General features: G+C 45.3%; 1 protein-coding gene across 1 annotated transcript in view; it reads right to left on the bottom strand.

Moving 5' to 3' along the window:
* Positions 1 to 22,733, bottom strand: part of LOC138265101 (kyphoscoliosis peptidase-like) — a 350,383-nt gene that overhangs the window by 163,601 nt on the left and 164,049 nt on the right. The window contains exon 6 of the mRNA XM_069212641.1: positions 10,390 to 10,580. Coding sequence (XP_069068742.1) covers positions 10,390 to 10,580 — 191 coding nt within the window. The remainder of the gene's footprint in view (positions 1 to 10,389; positions 10,581 to 22,733) is intronic.

Consider the following 22,733-nt stretch of genomic DNA (forward strand, 5'->3'; position numbering starts at 1 on the left):
GAGCCCTGCCCAGTATTGGATGCCTACTAGCTTGATTGGAATGCTTTCACATCAGAACCCTGCCCAACATGGGACCTACCCTGCAATGCCAGGGTGGGCTATGGACACCCACAGGGCCTACCCTTCCACCCAGATACCACCCCACCAGGCACAAATTGTATAATAGGGCACTGTACCCCCCCCTGTGGCTGCTGTGATGCCCCCAACTGCCCATCTACCTCCGTATAGGCCACCGCCAGTATGCGGGCCATCAGGGGGGTCAGGGTTCGACAGGCACCCTTTCCTCGTTGGGAGGCCATCCCCAGCTGGGCCTCCTCCATCTTCCGTGCCCAGCATCTCAGGTCCTCCCACTGTTTGCGACAGTGGGTGCTCCGCCCGCCGTAGACTCCCAGAGTATGCACGTCCTTGGAGATGGCTCGCCATATACCCTTCTTTTGATGGGCACTGACCTGCAGGGAAATAGATAGAGGGTAAGGTATTAGTCCAACCATCTTGCCTGTTACACTCATGGCCCACCATGCCCCTTCCCATCCCCATTAACACAGACATGGCTCACCATACATGCTCTATGCTGCCCAGGGCCCATCCACGAACCCCCCCCTACATGAGGCCTTCACACACAGTACATCATGCACTCACGCCCCATGCATTATACTCACGGTGTATTCACCTGTTGGTCTTGAGGCCCATACAGCAATCGGTATTGGGGTAGGACCCCATCCACCAGTCTCTCCAACTCTGACGAGGTGAAGGCTGGTGCCCTTTCACCAGTAACACTAGCCATGGTCAGTTCCAGACACAGGTCACAGCAGCATATGCAGTGTAGGTCCTCTACTGTTGACGGTCAGGTAGCAAGTGAGGAATCAGATAGAAAATGGCGGTCACATCCACGGCGTTGCATACCGTCACCGCTGGCGTACATCACCATTGGCCACTGTACCCCATAGGGCCCAATGTTAACCAATGAGGAGTTGCACGGCAGTTCTCGACCGCCTCCTGCAACAGCGAACAACGTCAACGGAATTACCTCATTTCCACCTGTCCCTCCATATAGGACAGGCAGACGCCATTGCAGGGAGGGGTGCAGGCCATGGCTCCTAACTGCGTCACAGTACACAAATGCACCATTTGGACATCTCCAACAAAATGCTCTTACAATCACAACATGCATTGAACTGTAGTGGTTGGAATGTAGAGATAATGACCAGCTGCTTACTCTTTTGTCCCATAGATTGCAACTGATGTAGATGAATAGGAGATGGAGACATCCCTCTGTGTACAGACCCCTGGTGGATTTGGCAACAATGGAGGACAGGCACATTATCCTCACCTATAGACTTGACAGGGCCACAATCACTGAGCTGCGTGCCCACTTGGAGCCAGACCTAATCTTTGCTATCCGTCACCCCACCAGCATCCCCCCTCTTGTGCAAGTGCTATCGGTGCTCCATTTCCTGGCAAATGGCTCCTTCCAAGTGACAATGGGCTTGGCAGAGAGAATGTCACAGGCAATGTTCTCAATAGTGCTGACCAGAATATTGTGTCATTGTGGTGCCATGAGTGTGGTGTGGGTGGTATGGGGGAGGGTGTGTGGGGAATGGGGTGTGTGAAGTAAGGTGTGTGGGTGGTATATTGGTGATGGTGGTATGTGGCTCTGGTTGTGTGGGTGCTCTTGCTGTCTCTCTCTCTGCTGGCAAAGCTTTGTATTCGTAAAAGGTTGTGAGTAATGTGGGTGTGTTTTTTTTAGTGGTGGGGGTGTGTGTGTTGTGTGTATATGTGTGAGGTGTGTGTAGTTTGAATTGTCCAATGTGATGTTTTTTTGTTAGTGGGTGTGAATTTTGAGCGCAGCAGTATGTACCGCCAATGGTTTACCACCATTGAATGTCCGCCGCGGTGATTTGTAGGTCATAATGTTGTGGGCGTTATTTTGTTGGTGTAACGGTGTGGGTTTGGATGCCCCCAATTTAACACTGACCTTGGGCTGGTGGACTTTTGTGTGTGGCTGTATAGTGACAGACTGGTATGTGTGTGTCATAATATGTTTGGCGGTTACCCGCTGCCGCTGCGGCGGTGTGTTTGCGGCTGTCGGCATGGCGGTAAGTGGTATTTACCGTCAATGTCATAATGAGGGCACAAATGCCTAGGACTCAATCTATGTAGTTACTTCTTGTTGGGTTGCGAAGGAGAGAAAAAGTATGGCAGATGGAAGGGTCATGGTCTGCCTCACGTAAAACAAAAATACAATGTTTGGCAGGAATGAAGTAAAGAACCAGTTTATCAAGTTTGAAATAAGTTAATAGTGGCTGATTCGAGTGTACCTGCAGTTGATTGATTGAAAGGGCTGAAATAGTGGCCACAAACAAATTGTTTTTAGAATAAGAAATTGAACAAGCCAACAGTGCACAGGTTCAAATGGGGATGTCATGAGCAGCATTAACACAAGATTTAAATCACACTGTGCACAATACCCAGAATGGAAGAAAGAAGCAGAGGAATCCTTTCAGAAAAGGTTTCTCTAGAGGCAAATTAACAAAGAAAGATAGTCAGTAAGACACCTGAATGGAGATATGGCACCAAAATAACCTTTTATAGTAGTCACTGATAAGCCATGATGTTCAAGAAACAGTAAAAAGTACTGACAATTGATAAGGCAGAACTGATAGAGGGTCAGACCTTCCCATTCATACCCCTGAACAAATCCACCCCAGCAAGTTGCATAAATGAATTTTGTGGCAGGTTCCTAGTTACCCAGATGACATCTGCAATTTCTAGTTGGCACCGCTTTATAGTTGGTATCACTCAAACTCCAGCCAAGCAGCTGCAACGTTAGGGGACCTGACAATCCTGCTGTGATGCCCACCCCAGACAGACACAAGGTTTTTGCATACCTACACCAATCATACATTCCAACTTAACTGATTTCGGCTATCAGCTACTACTTATTTAGCTGCAATAACAGCCACCAATGCATCACTGTTTCCCTATGTTTTTTGTCACAGGAGGGACAATGCACTGTATATGTCCATGTGTGTTATTTAATATTCAAAGAGAACAGGCCTACATGGGCTGCCCTGCCTGAAGTTGCTGACACCAGTAGCAGCTCATGTTGGATAGCCGAAAATCCATCAAACACTTTGGTGGTCAATACAACCCTGGCGGTCGGTGTTAAAGCGGCGGTAAGACTGCCAACAGGCCGGCGGAAAAAAATTGGAATCACGACCGTGGCGGAAACCACCAACAAAGAGAGCCACTTTAACACTTTGACCGCCACGGCAGTACAAACAAACAGCTTGGCGGTCACCGCCAACAGACAGGCGGAAGACAATGTACCGCCCACAGTATCACAACCTACCAATCCGCCACCTTTTCCGGAGCAGATTCACCGCGAACAAAAACATGGCGGAAACAGGGCTTCAAAGGGAAAACGCTCACCTCTACACACCCCACGAGGAATCCAGAGGCCATGGAATCCGAACTCCACATCCTGCCAGCCCTTATCTTCTTGCTCCTCTACCAGGAGCACAAACGCCAGCGGCGAAGACCACGGTGAGTACTGCACCTACGACACGGGGGGAAACAGGGACACACACACTCAACACACAACACCCCCACCCTTACCCAGGACAACACACACACTAATACAGCATGATACATAACAGTTACACCCCCCAACCACCCCGGGAAGAATGCAAGGACAAAAGGAAATGAGTGTAACAATTGTAATATATTAAAATCCAGTATGCAAAAATATATATATATATACACTATAAACAAAATATACACCAAGAATAGTATTCCAGGTAGTGCTCCATTGAAGTCCGTGGAACACTGGGCCCACACGGTATGGGCGAGGCCCACACTCAAACCCCAAAATGATGGAGAGAACACTGCAGGGGCATCAGATAGCAATAAAACAGGCACCTCAGGAGGAAGGGAAAGGGGGGCACCTCAGCCGGTTGAGTGCACAACGCCAAATCCACGAGGGGGCCACATGCCCACTGTTCCATCCTGGGGAGTGCAAAGGCACAGTCTCTCAAGTCTCTACAGTGGGTGGTTTGCCCACTGTTCCATCCTGGGGAGTGCAAAGCCACAGTCTCTCAAGTCTCACAAGTGGGTGGTTTGCCCACTGTTCCATCCTGGGGAGTGCAAAGCCACAGTCTCTCAAGTGGATAACAGTCTCCACTGGTTCTGGAGGGGGCATTGTGCCCAGAGTGCTTCATCCTGCCAAGGACAGAGGTAGTGGATGTGATTCTCCACTGGTTCTGGAGGGGGCTTTGTGCCCAGAGTGCTTCATCCTGCTTGTGACCGACTCAGTAGCGTCAGTGCCCTTGGTGCTCATGGGTCAGCGGTGCTTGTTGCGACGGTGTCATTGGCAGCGGTGCTTGTTGCGGCGGTGCCCTGTTCAGCGGTGCTTGTGGCGGCGGTGCCCTGTTCAGCGGTGCTTGTGGCGGCGGTGCCTTGTTCAGCGGTGCTTGTGGCGGAGGGGTCCTTTGCAGTGACTCAGCTGCTGGCGGTCATGTCTGGCCCAGCGGGGCAGGTGCTGGCTGTCCTTCATGGCCCGCTGGGTGGGTACTGTGCTGGTGTTTCCAGAGGGGAGAAGCTCTGTGGTGGACTGTGACTATGTGAGGGGAACCGACTGTCCAGAGGTCCCCAATGGGCCGGGCTGGTCATCTAGATCCAGTTGGACAGAGCTGCTGTCATCACTGTGGGCCTCTTCTGTTGGTGGTGTGGACATGTGTGGACCCTCCTGTCCGGTGACATTTGGTAGGGGTCCTGCAGGGGTATAAAAGGATGTTTATTACATCTGTGTGTGCTATGGTGTGCAATAGGTGGATGACCGTGTACCCCAGTGCTTGCATTCCTGTGTGGGACCTTGTGTGATGGTGGGTTAGGGGGGTGTATGGGTATGTGAAGTGGCCATGCATTGGTGATGGGTGTCCATGCTTTGTTATTGCATGCAGGGCTTGCTGTTGGGATGTGTGGTTTGTGATACTGGGACATTTGTGAGGAGTTGGAGTGATGGGGGTGAGGGCGAAGGCGAGGGTGGGGGTATGTGATAGCATGCAGGTAGGATGGGGGATGTAATAGTTAAGATTTGACTTAGCAGAGTCCATTCCTCCATCTACTCCTGCGAGGCCCTCGGGATGCAGAATCGCCAAAACCTGCTCCTCCCATGTTGTTAGTTGTGGGGGAGGAGGTGGGGGTCGGCCGCCAGTCCGCTGAACCGCAAGGTGGTGTCTTGAGACCCCGGAACGCACCTTCCCCCGTAGGTCGTTCCACCTCTTCCTGATGTCATCCCTATTTCTTGGGTGCTGTCCCACTGCATTAACCCTGTCCACTATTCTTTGCCATAGTTCCATCTTCCTAGCTATGGAGGTGTGCTGCACCTGTGCTCCGAATAGCTGTGTCACTACCCGGACGATTTCCTCCACCATGCCCCTGAGCTCCTCCTCAGAAAACCTGGGGTGTCTTTGCCGTGCCATGGAATGGTGTGGGTAGTGTGTGGGGTGGTGTGTGTAGTGATAAGTGGGGTGATAATTAGTGGTGTGTTGTTTGAGGTGCGTGGAAGTTCTGTGGGTGATGGTATTGTGTGTCTGTGGATGCTTGGTAGTTGTTTGTGGTGTCTCTCTGTGGCCTTCCCTCGGTGATTCTGGTCGTAGGGGTTTGTGGGTGTGTGTTTTATATTGTATTGGGTGTGTGGGAGTGGTGTGTGTATGTATATCAGGTGTGTGCATTTAGAATTGTCCAATGTATTTTGAGCGCGTCGGTGTGTACCGCCAATGGAATACCACAGTTGAAAGACATCCGCATGGATTTGTGTGTTGTGATAGTGTGGGCGTATTTCTGTTGGCGTGAATGTGGAGGTTTTGTGTTCGTCAGTTTATCACTGACCTTTGGTGTGGCGGACTTGTGTGGGTGTCTGAATTTTGGCGGATTGTGAACTGTGGGTCATAATAGCTGTGGCGGATTTCCACCCCCGCAGCGGTGTGTTGGCGGTCTTCTGCACGGCGGTAAGCAGCTTTTACCGCCAATGTTGTAATGACCGCCTTTGGGTCTAATGAGCTTTAAACGAAACAGTCGGAGGAAAATATTTGCTGAATAAACTTGGATCCTCCTAATTTATCGTGATGTAGCATTTCTATACTCTCAGAAAGGGCACAGCAACACCTGTTAGATTTCAACAGTGGTGCAAATGTGATTAATTTGTTAATGGCATACTTATTTTTGAGAGAGCTTGTGACATAGCTGTACAAGCATGAAAACACTATAGTGAACCAAATAACAATCAGTACTACAAAGAGGTTGCTTTGGGAGTATTGGAGTGATAGTGGCAAAAATCACATACAGGTATGAGCCAATGTGTGTATTTGGAAATTGTGAGAGGTGCATTATTAGGGCATGGGCTCAGAATTTCTTCATAGTACATCAACAGTGTCACACTGTAACTGTAGGTTTTGTTAAGGAGGGACACAGGATGGTTGGGCTGGGTTCTTAGTCATCATTACCCCTTCGTAGGACTAGCAGGAAAGGTTTGATCCTTGACATATGGGCCTGAATAAATATCTGGTGTGAGGAGTTGGGGTGTTAGTAAATAAAGTGACCTACCAACCACAACCCATGTTTCCAAGTGTTTATCTGCACTAAACTGCATAGGCATTGACATGCACTTAGTGATGAGGAAGTGAGGATGCAAGCTAAAAAGAAATAAGGTGTGGCACACCAGCAAGTATGTGACTGACAATATCAGGAGTGTGAGCCCAACAAGATGTACTGAAACATTTATAGTGGCTGAGCCCCACCCACACCGCACTCCACTCACCAGAGCACACCCTGGCCCATGGTAACAATGGCCTGCTGCTACAGGACCCTCAGGGACATAGTTCCTGATGAGGCCACCCTAAGTACACAGTGTCACATGACCTCCAAAGATGTTTAGAGCGCTGAGGACCAAGGCATGTGCCCACCAATACAGAAGCCTAGTACACTAGCCCTGCAGGATAAGCCAGTAGGGTAACAATCTTACGCCCTACTCCCAAGGTAAGCCCAACAAAACCCCAAAGAATCTATTGACTCTTTCTATGCTTGGCTCAAAGAGTTAGCCAGCACATGTAATCTTTAAGATGAAAATGAGGAAACATGGGTACAGATTATTCAAGAGTGTGCATCAATGAAATTGAGGTAACGACTATTACAGGAGCTTGAAAAATCCCTCCAAGACATAGTGACTCTGGGGCAATCGAAAGAGATGTCCAAAGCTAGGGAATCTTATATGGGGGAGTACTGAATTGAGTCATCAAAGCGAACCAGTGGACCCTATTACCAGGAGTACCATCCTGAAGAAGAAGCGTGAGGAGACAGCCAAGACCCTCCGACCATAAAGATGGTGCTGGAGACTGTTTGCCCGCTCTGGGGAATGTCCTGACACAAAGAAAAAGTGTCTGCCAGCAGAATAAACAAACATGGGTATGCAGATACTCACTCTCAGGCCAATGGCCAATGAAGCAAGCTATGAGGGCTGTGGTGTCAGCAGCCTCAGAATTGGACACCCATAGACATGGACAACAATAAACTAGGAGAAATAATCCACATTGCTCATGCACTGTGATACAATCAACAGCACCCATCTTCAGCCCCAAAATGACACGGGCTAGTTTAGAACAGATATGTGCTCATCATCAATGACACTGGGGCATTATACATGCTATCCAAACAACTGCTCAATTCCCTATAGAAACAGCCCACACTGAAGCCCATGTCTGTCAGGTGTGTGACTATGGACACACCAATCCGGTACCTCTAAGCGGAATGTTCACCACTAACCTAGAGCACAATGGCATTGTTGTCCCATCAAAGGTTTATGTGGTGAGAGGAGGACTAGGAATGCTGCTGAGCTGCAAACAGACTCGGAATTACAATTGATTTGTTTTCCACACCATTTCCACTTCTGAATGGTTCCTAAGGGCTGTTCCTGGGAAAGGTGCTGGAAGGCCATAAAGGGTTGAACATTGATCCTACCATGTAACCAACTGCCTTGCTGCATCACAGAGTTGCCTGCCACCAGCATCAGAAGGTAGAGTAAGAGTTGCTGAAATTGGAAGAAACTGATATTATATAGTCTGTTGGAGGACCTGCTCCATGGGTGTTGCAGATGGTAGTAACCCGGAAGCCCAAACAGCTTGGAGTAGTAAGGCTGTGCATCGATATGTGCCTCCCAAATCTCACCATCAAGCGGCAGCAGCATATTACACCAACAGTGGCTGGCATTGTGTTCATATTGAGTCAGCTTGCTGTTTTTTGAAAACAGACCTCCAGTTGAGGTATCATTAGATCTCACTTGTCCCCCAATCCAGATATTTTACCATGTTCTCACCCAAAGGGGGTCTGCATCGTTACAAATGGCCCCACTTTGGGATATCCAGTGAGAGCAATGCCTTTCAGAATGTGGTCCTGAAAGACCTAGCTGAAATAATACATGTGAGTGATGACATTCTTATAAACGCTGCATTCCTGGAGGAACATTAACGGAGGCTGAAGAAAGTACTGCAGTGGCTCCATGATAGCAGCCCAACACTCCACAGATCCAAGTTTGTCCTTCCAAGACAAACCATCAGCTTCTTCGAGCACAGGTTCTTATAGAGGGGGTTGCCTCAGACCCTGACAAAGTGAGAGACATCAAGCAAGTTCATGCCCTTACTGTGCAAAGCAAGTGCCAAGTTTTCTGGAGATGATTCATTACTGTGGGCAATTCATCAATAACTACACATTCTTCATGGTCTGCTGTAAGAACTAACCAAAGAGGCAACAGTTTAGTCATGGGAACTGCCCAAGAGAGGTCTTTGAAAGAATCGCAATCAGCTCACACCACACTGGCATGCTTCAATCCATAAAAGAACACTGTGGTTCCATGGATTCCACTCCCACTGGCTTAGGAGCAGTATTGTTGCCATAACAAGAGTGTGGGTGCTATTCGCTTATGCCAGCTGAGCACTTCCCCGTGCAGCACAGCAGTATTCACAAATTGAGCAAGAGGCTATGCAGTGCACTGGGGCTGTAGGGATTTGAACCTGTATGCATATGGTCATCATTTCAATGACCATAAGCTCTCATTCCCCTGCTCCAAGGTTTAGCCTCAAAGAAGCTATCTCAGATAGAGAAATGGGTGCAGCAGTTACAGGCATATTCATTCACCCTTGAGTACATATCAGGCGTCTAAATCTGCTGGACTATTTGTCTCATCATCCTTGATCTGCAACTCCTGAAACAAAAGACAAGTCTTAGAGAAGTGAGAACATGTACACAGTCATGTGTCTCCAGTTAGTACTGTAAGCAGAAAGGTCAGGGGACCTTTGCTCAATATACCTCAACTTATGTCTTCAAACTGCAGAGGCCCTGCGTATCTTGGCATCCCTCCACACACTAAAGGGTGAACTAGTGTTGTCCCCAGAGGGATGTCATCTGACAGGACTTCAGGTAGGGATACCGCAGAGACTTGCATCACAAGTTAACCAAATGGCACATGAAAGTCACCTGGATATGGTACAAACCGAACTCGACTGCGTAACAAAATGTGGTTCCACTTAGTGGATGAAGGGCTGGAAAGGCTAATCAGTAGGTGTCCGATTTGCTAGGCTGCAGGGGATGCAGATCCTTCTGCTCCTATAATCATGCAAGACATTCCCCAAGAGCCCTATTTGAGGACATTTGTAGACCTTTGGAGCTTTCCTGATGGAAGGTACATACTCATTATCATTGATATTTTTTTAAATACCAGGGGCTTCAGGGTGACGTCATAAAGACAACAAAAGTGATGCTCGAAATGTCTATAATATCACTCAGAACCCCAAGGTAAAAAACATCACTGTAAAACAGAGTTATCTATCTACTATTTTATGTTATGTAGGGCTCTCCAAATCAGCAGCACCTGCCTTCAACTGCTTTGCTTTGGTCAAAGAATAACGGGGCAACTATACATAACATGTCCGCTTTTTGCTAACACAAATGCAAAAAAAAAACTTACCTGCTACCTTCACCCAACCCCACCACCCTCCCTGTCTGCTCTCCCTCTTCTGCAGCATTGTACTCTGCTTTCAGTCAAATAAGGCAAGCAGTGCTGCACTGACAGACTCTCAGAAGGCAGTCAGCCTGGCCTGGAAGGTCTTTATGATGAAACCACAGCAAGTAACAAGTTTTATCATCAACTGTTGCTACGTCATAGCAATGAATTACCAGATTTAGAATCTGGCACACACAAGACAGGCTTCCTATGGAAGCCATGCATAGCATTCCTTTTAATAATAACAGGCAGTTGAGAGGTGTAGTACTCAAACATATGGACGGACACGTGAGCATGTTTCTCTCCCTGCACCAGCCCTTCTTACCATGCCATACCTGTTCTGATGATTGGTGTGTCAGGAAATGAAGACAGTAGCCCCATATTGTAAAAGCCTTTTTCATGGCGTATCTTGTTTTCAAATTGTGTTTGGGATAGCGGTGGACTCAGGAGCTGCCAATCCTTATCTTCGGGGAAATGATCCTCAGCAAAAATGGCCGGATGAGTAAAAAAATACAACTCATCATACCTGCAAACCATCAAGAGAAAGTCATATTGGTGTGTGAAAAAAACAAATAATTTTCTTCTAAAAAAGATAGTTAATGAGTCTCACTTGGTTTTGAAGTTGCCATTCCCAGGAGGAATCTCAGTAAAATGCAGTTTTCTAGATACTGCATCACATAAGTGAAATATTCATTATACATTTATTCATTTATTTGGTCATAGCTCTGTCACATCAATGGTAAATTATTTAAACAGCTCCATGTTGGTGGGGTGCCATAGTGTAGCACTGTTTTAAATTTGACTTTGCATATAACCATGTTTGGGCAATCATAAACTGGTTCCCAATTTCTTTGGAAGCAATAATCCAATCCAAGATGGTTATAGTTACTGTCTCAGTTCAGACGACATCTCCAGTCCTGATTTTATCACCTACACACCATTGCATTAGGGAATAACACAAAAGCTCAAACTGGAAGCTGTTTGCACATAATGCTCGAATAAGGTGACTGTCTTAAAGATAGTGGACATCTAGACCATACTACAATCAAGTGAACATAGCATTTATACTCATTTAAGAGGAGAGCAATGTGCATACTTTCATGTTTTGGAGGTCATAATGCATGCATTTGACTTTGTTGGGAACACAGTGCAAAAACCTATTTTTGGGGCTGTCATTCATATATTGTTTGCGGTGATATACTTCCACACTTTTGATAGCTTTTAAACAAGTGCCATTTTGCGGATCCAGCCAATATTTTACAATATTTTACTAAAGTTACCTTTTTATGTTCTTATTCTTCAAACGTTTCATTCAATCTTGAGAAGATTCAAGACTTCAAGTTGAGCCTTCATTTTACTGGGGCAGGCAAGTGCTCAATTGTGATAGCTTTCTTAGGCGGCAATCACTGTTGATATGGCATACAATATATCTAATGTCCTTTCACAGTTATTGTATTTATTTTTCCTGTAAGACTGCCAACTCCAGCACAATGTTCTTTCATGAAAATCACTCCATCTGCCAGGGTGGACCATTTACCCTGCATTGAGTGGTTAAACCACTACTGTTTCTGATGGATTTAACTCTGGGACTTTGTGGAGTACAGATAAAACATCCTAATACTATATATCAAGAATGGGACTAGTTAGAAAAAATAATTGAACAACTATTTCTAATAGTTACTAAAACCCCCAATTCAATGGAAAAGTTGGATTTTTAATAAACATTAAATAAAAGTAACTTTTAGAAGGTTACCTTTAACCTGCCTAATGGTTCAGCAAGCTAAATGTGCATTTTTTCACTTCTGCCAGTCAAAAAATAGCACCTGGATAGGTGTAAAAAATGTGCAAACTGCTTCCCAGAAGCAAACAATATGTTGACCTGAATGGGCAAAGATGAGGCCTCTCAATGTGACAGAGCATACAGGGTGGGGAAATGAGCATCCTTTTTGACACTGCAGTGTCAAGTCCTGCTTCTATGTTAAATACTGCTTGACAGGTCTGCCGGGTTTGCATATAACACTGAGGGTGCACTTGAAAGGAAAGGAAACAGGATTTCAAAACAAATTCATGTGTATTCACTGTCTGATTGGTAGAAAACAATGCTTTGGGGGTTAGTGATTGCCCTCAAATGCCTTTTGGTGTTACATAAGGGTGGAAACTAGGATAACCATAGTACACCCCCCACACACACACACACACATCCCCAACCCTCAAAGTCTATGTTTAGTGTGGCTAAAGATTTCTGCCACCTTGAAAATGATAATAGAGGTTAGGGTTATCCCAGGCAAACTTTTATCCCATTGGATAGGGCATATCCAGGAGTCATTCCCACCCACTAGCTTGTGCCAGGCATAAACGTGGCATTTCCAGGTACCCACTTCAGAACACTCCTGAACCTGAGGAAAATCAGGAGAGGACTCAACCTGCAGTCTTTGACCTAAAAAGAGCCCTAAGGTCTGGAACTTCTCTCTTGCAGCCAGGACAAAGAAGTGGATTCCATGGGTCATAAGGCTGACTTCTATTAAAGCTACAGGGACATAACAAGCTACAACAGGCCTTTGAAGAACACTCCTGTGTTTGACTGGGACATAAAGGATTAAAGTCTAAGGTAAAATCTTTGACCAGGACAAACCTGGTTTGTGTATCTGATCAGAACTTCATCACTGTCAGCGCCAAATTGCACCTAGGCCCCTGATTATTGTAACCATTGACTATGATTGGCACTTTACGCTTCTAGGCACTATTCCTACTTAAATCTTTAGAAATTCATATAATTCATTTTCCTTATTAGAATTTTTTTCATTGGGCTTTCATTTTGCTTACTGAATATTACTCTATTTTTCTAATCTTTTGGGATATTTATTTTGTTGCATTTCAACTTTATTACTGTTTTGGTACTGCATAAATACTTTGCACGCTGCCCTAAGTTAATCCTGTATGCTCTGTGCCATAGCTATGAGGGTGTTGAGCATTGGTTAATTTAGTGACTCTAAGGGTTTCTTCTGAGAAGGGTTGAGATTATTCCTTATGTTGAGTGGTTACCCACCCCAAATATTAATCCATCTCTTAAACTTCCTCTGGATCTGGGGGCATGGAATTCTTTAGTTTTACCACCTTCAAAGTCAGCAAAGTAGTGTCTGTTTCAGGGAGAGAGGTTGACATTTTACCTGCTTTGCCTGCAGGTACTTATTTCAACAGAGTGAAGCAGGTTCACAGTGAGTTTAAATTCTACAGTGGTTTTTAACATTTGCTTGAGTATTCGGAAACTATGAATTAGACCATGCTTGTTTTGTACAGGTCCCGAATCACTGGAAGGGAATAATAGTTATCAGGGCATTAGTGGATGGGAGAGTGCACTAATGGTGCACTGCTGAGTGAACCCAGAATGTGAGGCACCGCATCTTAAATAGCACTAATAAGTTGCTGGGAGAAAACATACACTGGCAAGGCACTCATCAGATGGGATTTCTACTTGCATAGCACTGATGGAAGGCAATTCATACTGACAGGGCACTGTAGATATACTTCACACCAACAGGGCATTTCTAGAGGGACCTCACACTGACAGGGCCCCGTAGTCATCATTTACACCCACAGGATATTGCCAGAGAAATCTCACACTGATAGGGCACTGCTTAGATGAATCACATTCTGGTAAGGCAGTGCTCAGAAGGAACCTTCACTGATGGAAACTGCTCAGAACTTCCACTGACTGCTGAAATGAGATTCACAAAGACACACCACTGCTGAAAATGAATTAACACTGGAAGAATACTGTTGATAAACAGCTCATGCTGAAAGGCTGTTCTGTCACTACAAGGAGCTCATGGGAGTAGCACTATACCGAGCGGGCACTAATGAAAGGGACCGGATATGACAAGAGTACTCCTGGCTGAGGTCTCACACAGTTGGGGTGTGACTGAGAGGCAGTTTGAATTTTCATTTCTTGGAAGGGGCCACACAATAGGGGACTGTAAAATAAGCTAGGCACTGTATCAACCTGACCTTGTAAATTAGTGAATTAAATAGGGTCTCACAAAACTGTATTAATCAAGAAATACATAGCGTACTTCCAAAGGAAAATGTTGAAGATCAAAGCATTAAACTTAACAAGCATTTGCAATGCAATAGGTCTCACATTTTCTTGACTAAGAGCTATTGGCATTGTAAACTCAGAACAGGACTTTTCATGCCACATAAATTGGTCAACAGAGTGTCATAATTTTGTCTTTTCCTGCCATGTTTTGGTAGTCACTGGCGGCTACTGACATCAGAAACGTCTGAATAGAAATTAAAAAATAAGGCTGGAAAAGTATTTTATTTTTATTTTAACAGACTGAAAAGTCTTGCAAGAGTTCTTGCCTCGCATTTCAACAAAGCTCTAATAAAATTAACAAAAGCAGAGCAGTCTGCATTTTATATACAGAAATGTAACCTGCCTCTGAATTCCCATTGTTGCACCAGAGTTGGAGATGACTTTGGAAGGATATATATACTCTTTAAGAATCAAATTTGGGTATGGTTCAATTTAGCCAAAATATGGCATCTCCATAGTTCATCACCAAGACTACAGTGCTCTAAGATTTCAATGTGAATACCAAGACAGCGGAAGCTGAGACATCAGATTGGAATATTTGATTGCCAGTCAATGGTGTCTCCTGTTCTAGTTACTGGCACCGAAAATGTTTTGGCAGGGTTAACAATTAGTCCAGAAGCTTCCGCAAAAGCTGCAGAAGAAAAGGACACCGAGGGCCGCTGTCCGCAGGATTCAACAGGTATAGTAAGACATTATCCACATAATGTGGCGGTCCCACAAACCATCCCGCTAGTAGTGGATCGCATCAAATTAAACAAGCAAGTGGCTCTATGGTGAATACAAACAGGAGGGGGGATAAGGGGCATCCCTGTCGGGTGCCACAGACTATGGCGAAGGTCTCCAACATCACCCCATTGACACTCACTCGGGCGAGGTGATGTGTATAGCAAATGGACCATACGTCAAAAGTGGGTCCCTGTGCCACCCTTCACTAGGACATGAAATAAATAATACCAGTCCACTGTGTCAAATACCTTTTCGAAATCCATTAATAACTAAGCCAGTGGCGCTGGAAGTGGATGTCTTTGGACGAGAGCAACGTGCAGTCACCGCAGACAGTGTCTGGTACTACATGCTGGCATGGAACCGCATTGGTCTGAGTTTATCAGGGTCCCAATAACTTACCATAGCCTATTGGCCAGGATATTGGCATACATTTTTATCTCTGCATTGATTGAAGAGATTGGCCTATAATTAGCACAAGTCACAGATGGGGGCTGTGTCTTTAGTTTGACCACTACTGTGGCTTGATCCAGATCTTGGGGGAAGGCGCCCATCTCAACTGCCTTTTTATAACTATTTAGTTGATGTGGGGCAAGAATACCCCATAATTTAACATAAAAATTCAGTTTGTAAACATCAGGGCCCATCGTCTTGTCGGTTTAAAGGCCGAGATTGCCTCTAATCTCTGCCAGCGTAATGACTTGGTCAAGGGCACCTCGTGCTGAGTTGGACAAAGAAGGTTTGAGTATCTCCTCAGAAAGGGGAACCTCCCTCTCAGCAGCAGGTTGAGGGATGGCCACGTACAGTGCTGCATAGTAGTCCGCGAATGCAGTGGCTATGGCCAAAAAGATGGTGTGTGCAATGCCTTGTGCGTCCATCACCTCAGGTATGATCCATCCCACCAAGGGTTTACAGACGAGCCAGTAAAGCAACTTAATATTTTTGTCTCCCCAGCAGTAGGTTCATGACAAGGACGCATGCCAGATTTGTACTGCTGCTTCCAAGGAGAGGACCCTGATTTCCTCTCTCACCAAGGCTAGGGCCCCAATAGTTTCTGTTTGATTGTTGAGGTTCAGATGTATTTCCAAATGGAATGCATGGGCTTCCAGTTGGGTATTATGATCCTGCTGTATGCATGGCCTCGAGCAGTAGCCTTGCACACCACGCATAGAATACCTTTGGATGGAGCTTTGCCAGTATCATTGTAAAAGTAGGTGTCCAGCTCTAGGCAGATGTCTTGTGTGTAAGCCTTGTCCTTTATGGCGCCACATAGGGGATCAGTTGGATCGATGTCAAGAAGTAGTGGACCATGATTCGAAATAACTCAGGCAAGGATCTAAATCTAAGTGGTAGAAGTATATTATATTATAATGATATTTTAGATGCTACCAGGGAATCCGTAGAGTGGAAACAGAGAATAGAAGATCAAATATGGTACATGTGGACTAGGCCAGACTGGGCTTTGCTAACTCTCAATTAAGCTCTTATTGGTCCAGGTTTAATTTGCAGAGGACCATCTGCATCCATGGTGAAAACTAAGGAGGGGTGACGGAAGGTGCAATTCAGTATGATAGTGTTGATTTCATATCTTGAGGCAAAGGTACCTCTTATGCTCCTGAAGGATAGGTACCTGGATATAAACATCCTGCATGTCCAATGAATATAGCTTCCCATTATTGTAGAAACATCTAAAAAGCTGAGGTAAAGCCAACATCATGAACATCTGCAGGAGAAGCAACGGGTTGGGAGTATGTAGATTCACCATTTTTCCTTCAAAGGAAGAGGTGGTGGATTGGTTCAATTTTTCCTCAAGCGAGGATCCGTCCAAACTACTGTAGAACTACTTGGAATGCTGACTAAAGCAGAGTTGTCATCAATGAATGTAGATGAGCTGAGGTTATTGTAGAAAATAGCCATTTTACACCAAGTGAGAACCCATCCATCGGTAATAACTTTGCAAAATTATGATAGTGGAAGGAAAGCCTCCCTGCGCTGGGCGGGAGAGTGACCACTGACATGACGCTGGGTATTATGGCAGAGTCCCCAAAAAGGTATTGGGACTCCTTTACATCTGCTGTGGCCTGGAGGCTGGTTGGTCGTTGCTGGCGTGCTTCTTTTTCTGACTTAGGGGGTTATTCCAACTTTGGAGGAAGTGGTAATCCGTCCCAAAAGTGACGGTAAAGTGACGGATATACCACCAGCCGTATTACGAGTCCATTATATCCTATGGAACTCGTAATACGGCTGGTGGTAAATCCGTCACATTTGGGACGGATTACCACCTCCTCCAAAATTGGAATAAGCCCCTTAGTCTGTTATAAAGTCCCCTTTTCGGATGGTCACTCCCCACTTGTGCAGCTTGATACTGTCCTTTTAACCTGAAAGTGCAATGAGGCATGCTAATCAGACCTCAGTGCCAGTGTTCTCTTAAATTGTACTATGATTTTGTAAACCTGATTGGCAAGGACTTTACTACCCCTGTACAGCCCTAGTAAATGGTATCAGTGGTACCCAGGGCAGGGATGGCAAAGAGGGCACCAGGGCTGCAGAACTAATTGTGCCACCCTGTATGACCCAAGTAAAAGCAAAGCCTGGAGAGCTGCCATGTCAGTCTGCACAACCAGCTTGTCTGCTTGAGTTTGACTCTGCCCACACCAAGTGCAGGCAGAGTTCCTTCACTGCCCGTAGCACAGGTCAGTCACCCCTAAGGCAGGCCTCATATAACCCAGGAGGCAGGGTGTACTGTGTTGTGAGTGTGGACATATGTGTACATGCATATATGACCCTGTGCATTTAAAACGTAATACTACCACAAGTGATCAGCGGTCCATAGGATAACAAGGGCTGGCACGCGGGCAAACCCAGATGTCCAGCTCCATAATGGCCTGACTGATTTCCCCTGTGTTTTGTATCAAACACCATGCTTTTTAACTCTGAGCATGATCCTCATGCTCAGGATTAGCTAGCTTGTACCCTGGTGTCATGCTTACAGGATGCCCACTAAGTTGCCAGCTTTGTCTTGCCGTGGTGGGCTCACCCAAGCTATCTGCCGCTGAGACAAGAGTCTGCCCTCCTGATGGTCGTGCTAGCACTTCCCGGGGATGGAGCAAAGGACCTGGGCAGGAAGAAGGTCACACCTCCTCCTTCCCAGGATGCCTGGTGTTTACAGTGATCAAGGTGGCGAGCCTTGATCACCACCCTTGATATGTAATCTCTTATCCCCCACTTGAGGACAAAGCCTTTCCCTCTTTGCCCTGGCCAACAGACGGGAAAATTAGTTATTCAGGTGGCATATACCTCCAAAAGGCGAATCATACCTTTAGGGTGGGCTAGGAGGTCTGTACAGCTGAGGGAAGGTTCTGCCATGTTGGCAAACCTTAGAATTAGTGGGTTCCGGGTAAAAAGTGATGCACTCCCAGAGAAAGTCATCACTTCAGGGGTGGACTAGACGTAGGGACCAGTAGCCCATTGGTCACTGTCCCTCACACCCTTAATGTCCCAAAAACTAGGATACAAGGGGCTCCCCTGGTACCAGATCCTCAGTTCTGACTCTGAATCTGAGAAGAGGCACAAAGAAGAAGCAGTCACCAACAACAGGACTTGGACCTTCGCTGTGGTGCAAAGAGAGGGCACTTAAGTTCCCTGAGGAAACTATATACAGAAAATGAGTGATCGATGTGTGTCCGTGGTGAAAACTTGTTGCTTCCAACAAGAGGAGCTCCAGTGGACAGCAGAAAGTAAAGCAGACTCCCCTGACTAGTGGGACCAGTCACCTGCAGAAGAATCATTGTGCTGCATGTAAGAAATGTAACTTGTTGGGCCAATCTTGAGTGAGCTCAAGGAAGGTAGGTGACCTGCACCCTGAGAGCTGCAGTGAGGCTCACACCAAGTTTCGAGCTGGTGCGTCACTCCTGCCAACCACCAGCCAATGAACCGCCCATGGACTACTTTTGCCACAGCCAAGGCTTGTCGGTCGTCAGCCCAGTAAAAACCTCTTCGCGGACACCACCGACTCCAGAGCAACTCCCAGAAATAGTGACCAACGTCAGCAACAACCCCACTGCTGAGATCCTGCATCCTGAAAAAGGTGACTTCGATCCAAGTGGCAAAGCATCTTTGGTGCGACCCTTCCATGACTGACAGCTGAAAGGCTACCTAAGCACCCAGAGCTGCCAGACATGGTAGCAAAGTTTCAACTGTGGAATCCAGGTCATGGAACCCCAAAGTCCTCTGCTCTCCGAGGGTTGAGTGTACTTCTACCTTCAAGTGTGTTCTAGTCAAGTGCTGCAATTTTGACAGTGCCCACGGATCCCGTCAGCACCAAGGACAGCCAGAGCATGTCTGCACCTTGACTTCCTGGGCAAGGTAACAAGATACTGTCTGTTGGCCTAGGGATCCGCAAGACCTTAACTCGAGGTGGCTTTCACATAACTCACCCCACAAGTGACAGATTATCCACTGTGCTTTATCCATTGACTTCAATGGTATTCGTTTGACAACTAAAAGTGCATCTATTTTTAAATGCTCAAAAATTCCACACTTTGGTGGTGTGCAAAATACAAAGTGAATTTTGGTGTCTAAGTTAAGATATAAATCTGCTTTATGTTTCTAAATTGGTGTTGGATTTCTTTCGAGTCATGTCAATTGCTTATCGTTCATGTAGGTGTTGTGAAATGCTTTGCACATGTTCCTCTAAGTAGCCTGACTGCTCTTTGCCCCTCTACGAGGACTGAGCTGAGGTTTACTGATCTGAACCTAAGGTCCTCTTCTGGGTAATGTGTTAGTATTACATGGTAAGATCCCCCCCCCCAGTCATACCACATAATACTGCCCCCTTGCTACATGATCCTACTCTTTAACTACTCCTGGTCAGTTTCTGTGTGCCTACCAATAACAGTCAAGTTCATACCACAGATGTAGATTGCAACTTTCCACAATGGAATTAACTTTATTTAGCCTGCTTAAGTGAAAAACATCCAAAACATGCATCTTTTAGAAATACCAAGAAAGGAATTTCATCTCCTTTTTGATTTGGGATGACAATGCCCTGCTTTCCTGGGAAGCTGCATAAATGTTTTTAGTAGAAATGGAGCCATGCCATCACTGGTAGTCCTGACTCATTACCCGTTGGACAACGGGGCTGGCATCTGTGATGTTGGATGAGTCAGGGAAGCTGGTGCTCGCATGTGTTGCTCTGCTGTACTTAAGACACCAGGAGCTGAGGAAGAGGTAGGACACTGGGAGCTGCAACATTTGCACTTTCTTTAGGCTTCTCACTAAAGACATCCAGGCACAAATCTGAAATGGGAGGATGTCAGGATGTTTGTGAGTCCACAATCTAACACTACAATGATTGAATTACAAGTCAAGGGACTGCTGATGCCAACTGTTACTCAAAAGAGTTGGCCTGTGACTATAAAAGGGATTCTGGTGTATACCTGTGCAATTGAAAGACCTGTGAGTGAGAAGGGTGGTGTCACATCCTTCTGGATTCACCTCTTTTCAGTTCAACCTCTGTGGAGGATTGATGGTCAAATTGAGGGAGGATCTAGCTGGAACCAGTGTATCTCAGTAATTGCTCCTCTACTGGTGCTAGTGTCCATTGCAGCATAATGAGATCACAGTGGAAAAGTAGGGAAAGAAGGTCTTTTTATATCCTCTGCAAGAAGGCTCCTTATAAATCGAGCCATTGCAACAGTAACAGATGTCATGTCCGCCAAAATCTAAATACCATAGAAAACAATGGTATATACATTTAGGTGGATGAGATATCCATTACCGTTGCAATGGAGTAACCCTTCTGCTGAGATCTAAATCAGGCCCTAAATTCTTAGTGACTGACAAAAACTGACTAATTTCAGGTAACATTTACATTCTTTGCAAAGGTGTGACATTTGGCAACTAACTAGTTGGCTTAAAACATCTTGAAGCAATCATTCTTTAAGATTATCATCAGCACCACTAACATTTGCAATCTCTGATTTTGAACTCATTTTGTGAAAAACTGCTCTGTCAGGATAGTGTTGAGGGCTGAGCTCATGACTTAGGCTCCAATTAATTGGTGACTGGTACCCTGATTCCTGGCATAAATGCTAATACTCTGATTGAAGTTTCCTCTCTGTCAGAGAAATGCTTTTGTCACAAAAGTGGATTCTCAACCAGAGGTCAATCCTTAAACTAACATTTAGCTGTTTCTCTCAAATTAGTATATTTTCCATTGTCCCCGACCTCTAATTTGCGTCTTTAATCCCATGAATGGACAAAAATCATTATTTGAAAAGAAATTGAGGGAAAATTATTACAAATGTAAAGCTTAATCCAAGTTTATGAAACATAGACAACATTTATTCATTAGCACCACTCAAAAATCAGAAAAAAAAAAAAATGAAGAGAAACAGAAGAAAAATACGTTGAACAGTTTTTGGTTAAAGCCTATGGTGCTGACTGTAAACATGAAAGTCATTAGGATTAAATCCATAGGAATAAATAGAAGTCAGTGGAAATGTTGTAAATTCATAGCATGTCTCTATGGGTCTATTTAATCAGAGTGGGGAAAAAAAGGAAACATTACTAACTTTGAGTAACATTTTGTTTGCTGGGTAATTGATCTACCATTGGATTATTTGTTTAGAAATCTTTCAAGGCACCAGATTAGATCTGGACATTTTCAGTAATGGCCCATACTCAGAGAGGGTAAAGTACAAAGGGCCTGATATCCAATCAGCCATATTACGATCCCCATAGGATGTAATGGGATCGTAGTATGGTAGAAGAGATATCTGTCACTTTTGTGACTGAGTATTTCCCTCTGCCAAGACGTAAATCAGGCCCAGAGTCATCCTCATGTAAATTGTTTGCATAAGGATGCATTTAAACAAGAGCAATGCAAACAACAGCTGCTTGCATAAAGTCTTCCCTGTGAATTTGCGGTACATTTTTAACACAATGCCATGCAATAATGCAATCTCGCATAAGGGAGTAATTTTGAGAATTTCCCAAAATATGTGATTTACCCTGGTGTAATTTACATTTTTCTCAGGCCTGGTACATTTCTGAAATTAGAAGGAAAGTTTCCTTTTTGTGTTTTTCTTTTAATATGGCTAATTTTAGCCTGCTTGTAATTTGGCGATCTCACACACTGTTAGCAATTATCATCGCACAAAATATTAGTTTTTTAGGCCCTAAGCTTTTCACATACATACTTTAACAAATCATTGTCTTCATGTTTATTACATAGTTAGGCCTGATTTGTTTGTAACTTGCACATGTTGTGCACATGTCAACAGAAATAGCACTGCATGGTTGCCACTCTCATGTAAACTTATGTAACGCATGTAACAAAGCCTCGGGACGTTCCTTTTTGGCAAAGTCATTGCAGAGTTTGAAGCATTAACAATACCAATCCATAGGTTGTCTGCTTCCTTATACAATGTTCCCTTTCTTACAGTCTAAAACCATTGAGGTTCAGATTTATCAAAAGATTGCATTGCCCTTGCATTAAACTATGGCTACACGATTGTTAAGTCAGATTTACCAAGCCACTCAGCATCACCTTGTGTGGCCCTGCATGGCTTGATAAATCTGGAGTAACGCAAGGCAGGGCAAGTCGCTGCCTTGTGTTACTCTGCACTGGGAAGGCATTACATGGGTGGAGAGTAGGTGTCCCCACACAAGGGTGTTCCTACGCATGCTTTTTAGAGCATTCCCAAATTTACCAAGAGTAGTAAACTTGGGAATGCATCAGAATTTTATGCCTTCCTAATAGAGGTGCAACAAGGATTATGGGCCTCATTATGACCCTGGCGGGCGGCGGAGGCCGCCCGCCAGGATGCCGCCCTCCAAAATACCGCGCCGCGGTCA

Source organism: Pleurodeles waltl, chromosome 11, assembly GCF_031143425.1.
Source record: "Pleurodeles waltl isolate 20211129_DDA chromosome 11, aPleWal1.hap1.20221129, whole genome shotgun sequence".
Taxonomy (NCBI): domain Eukaryota; kingdom Metazoa; phylum Chordata; class Amphibia; order Caudata; family Salamandridae; genus Pleurodeles; species Pleurodeles waltl.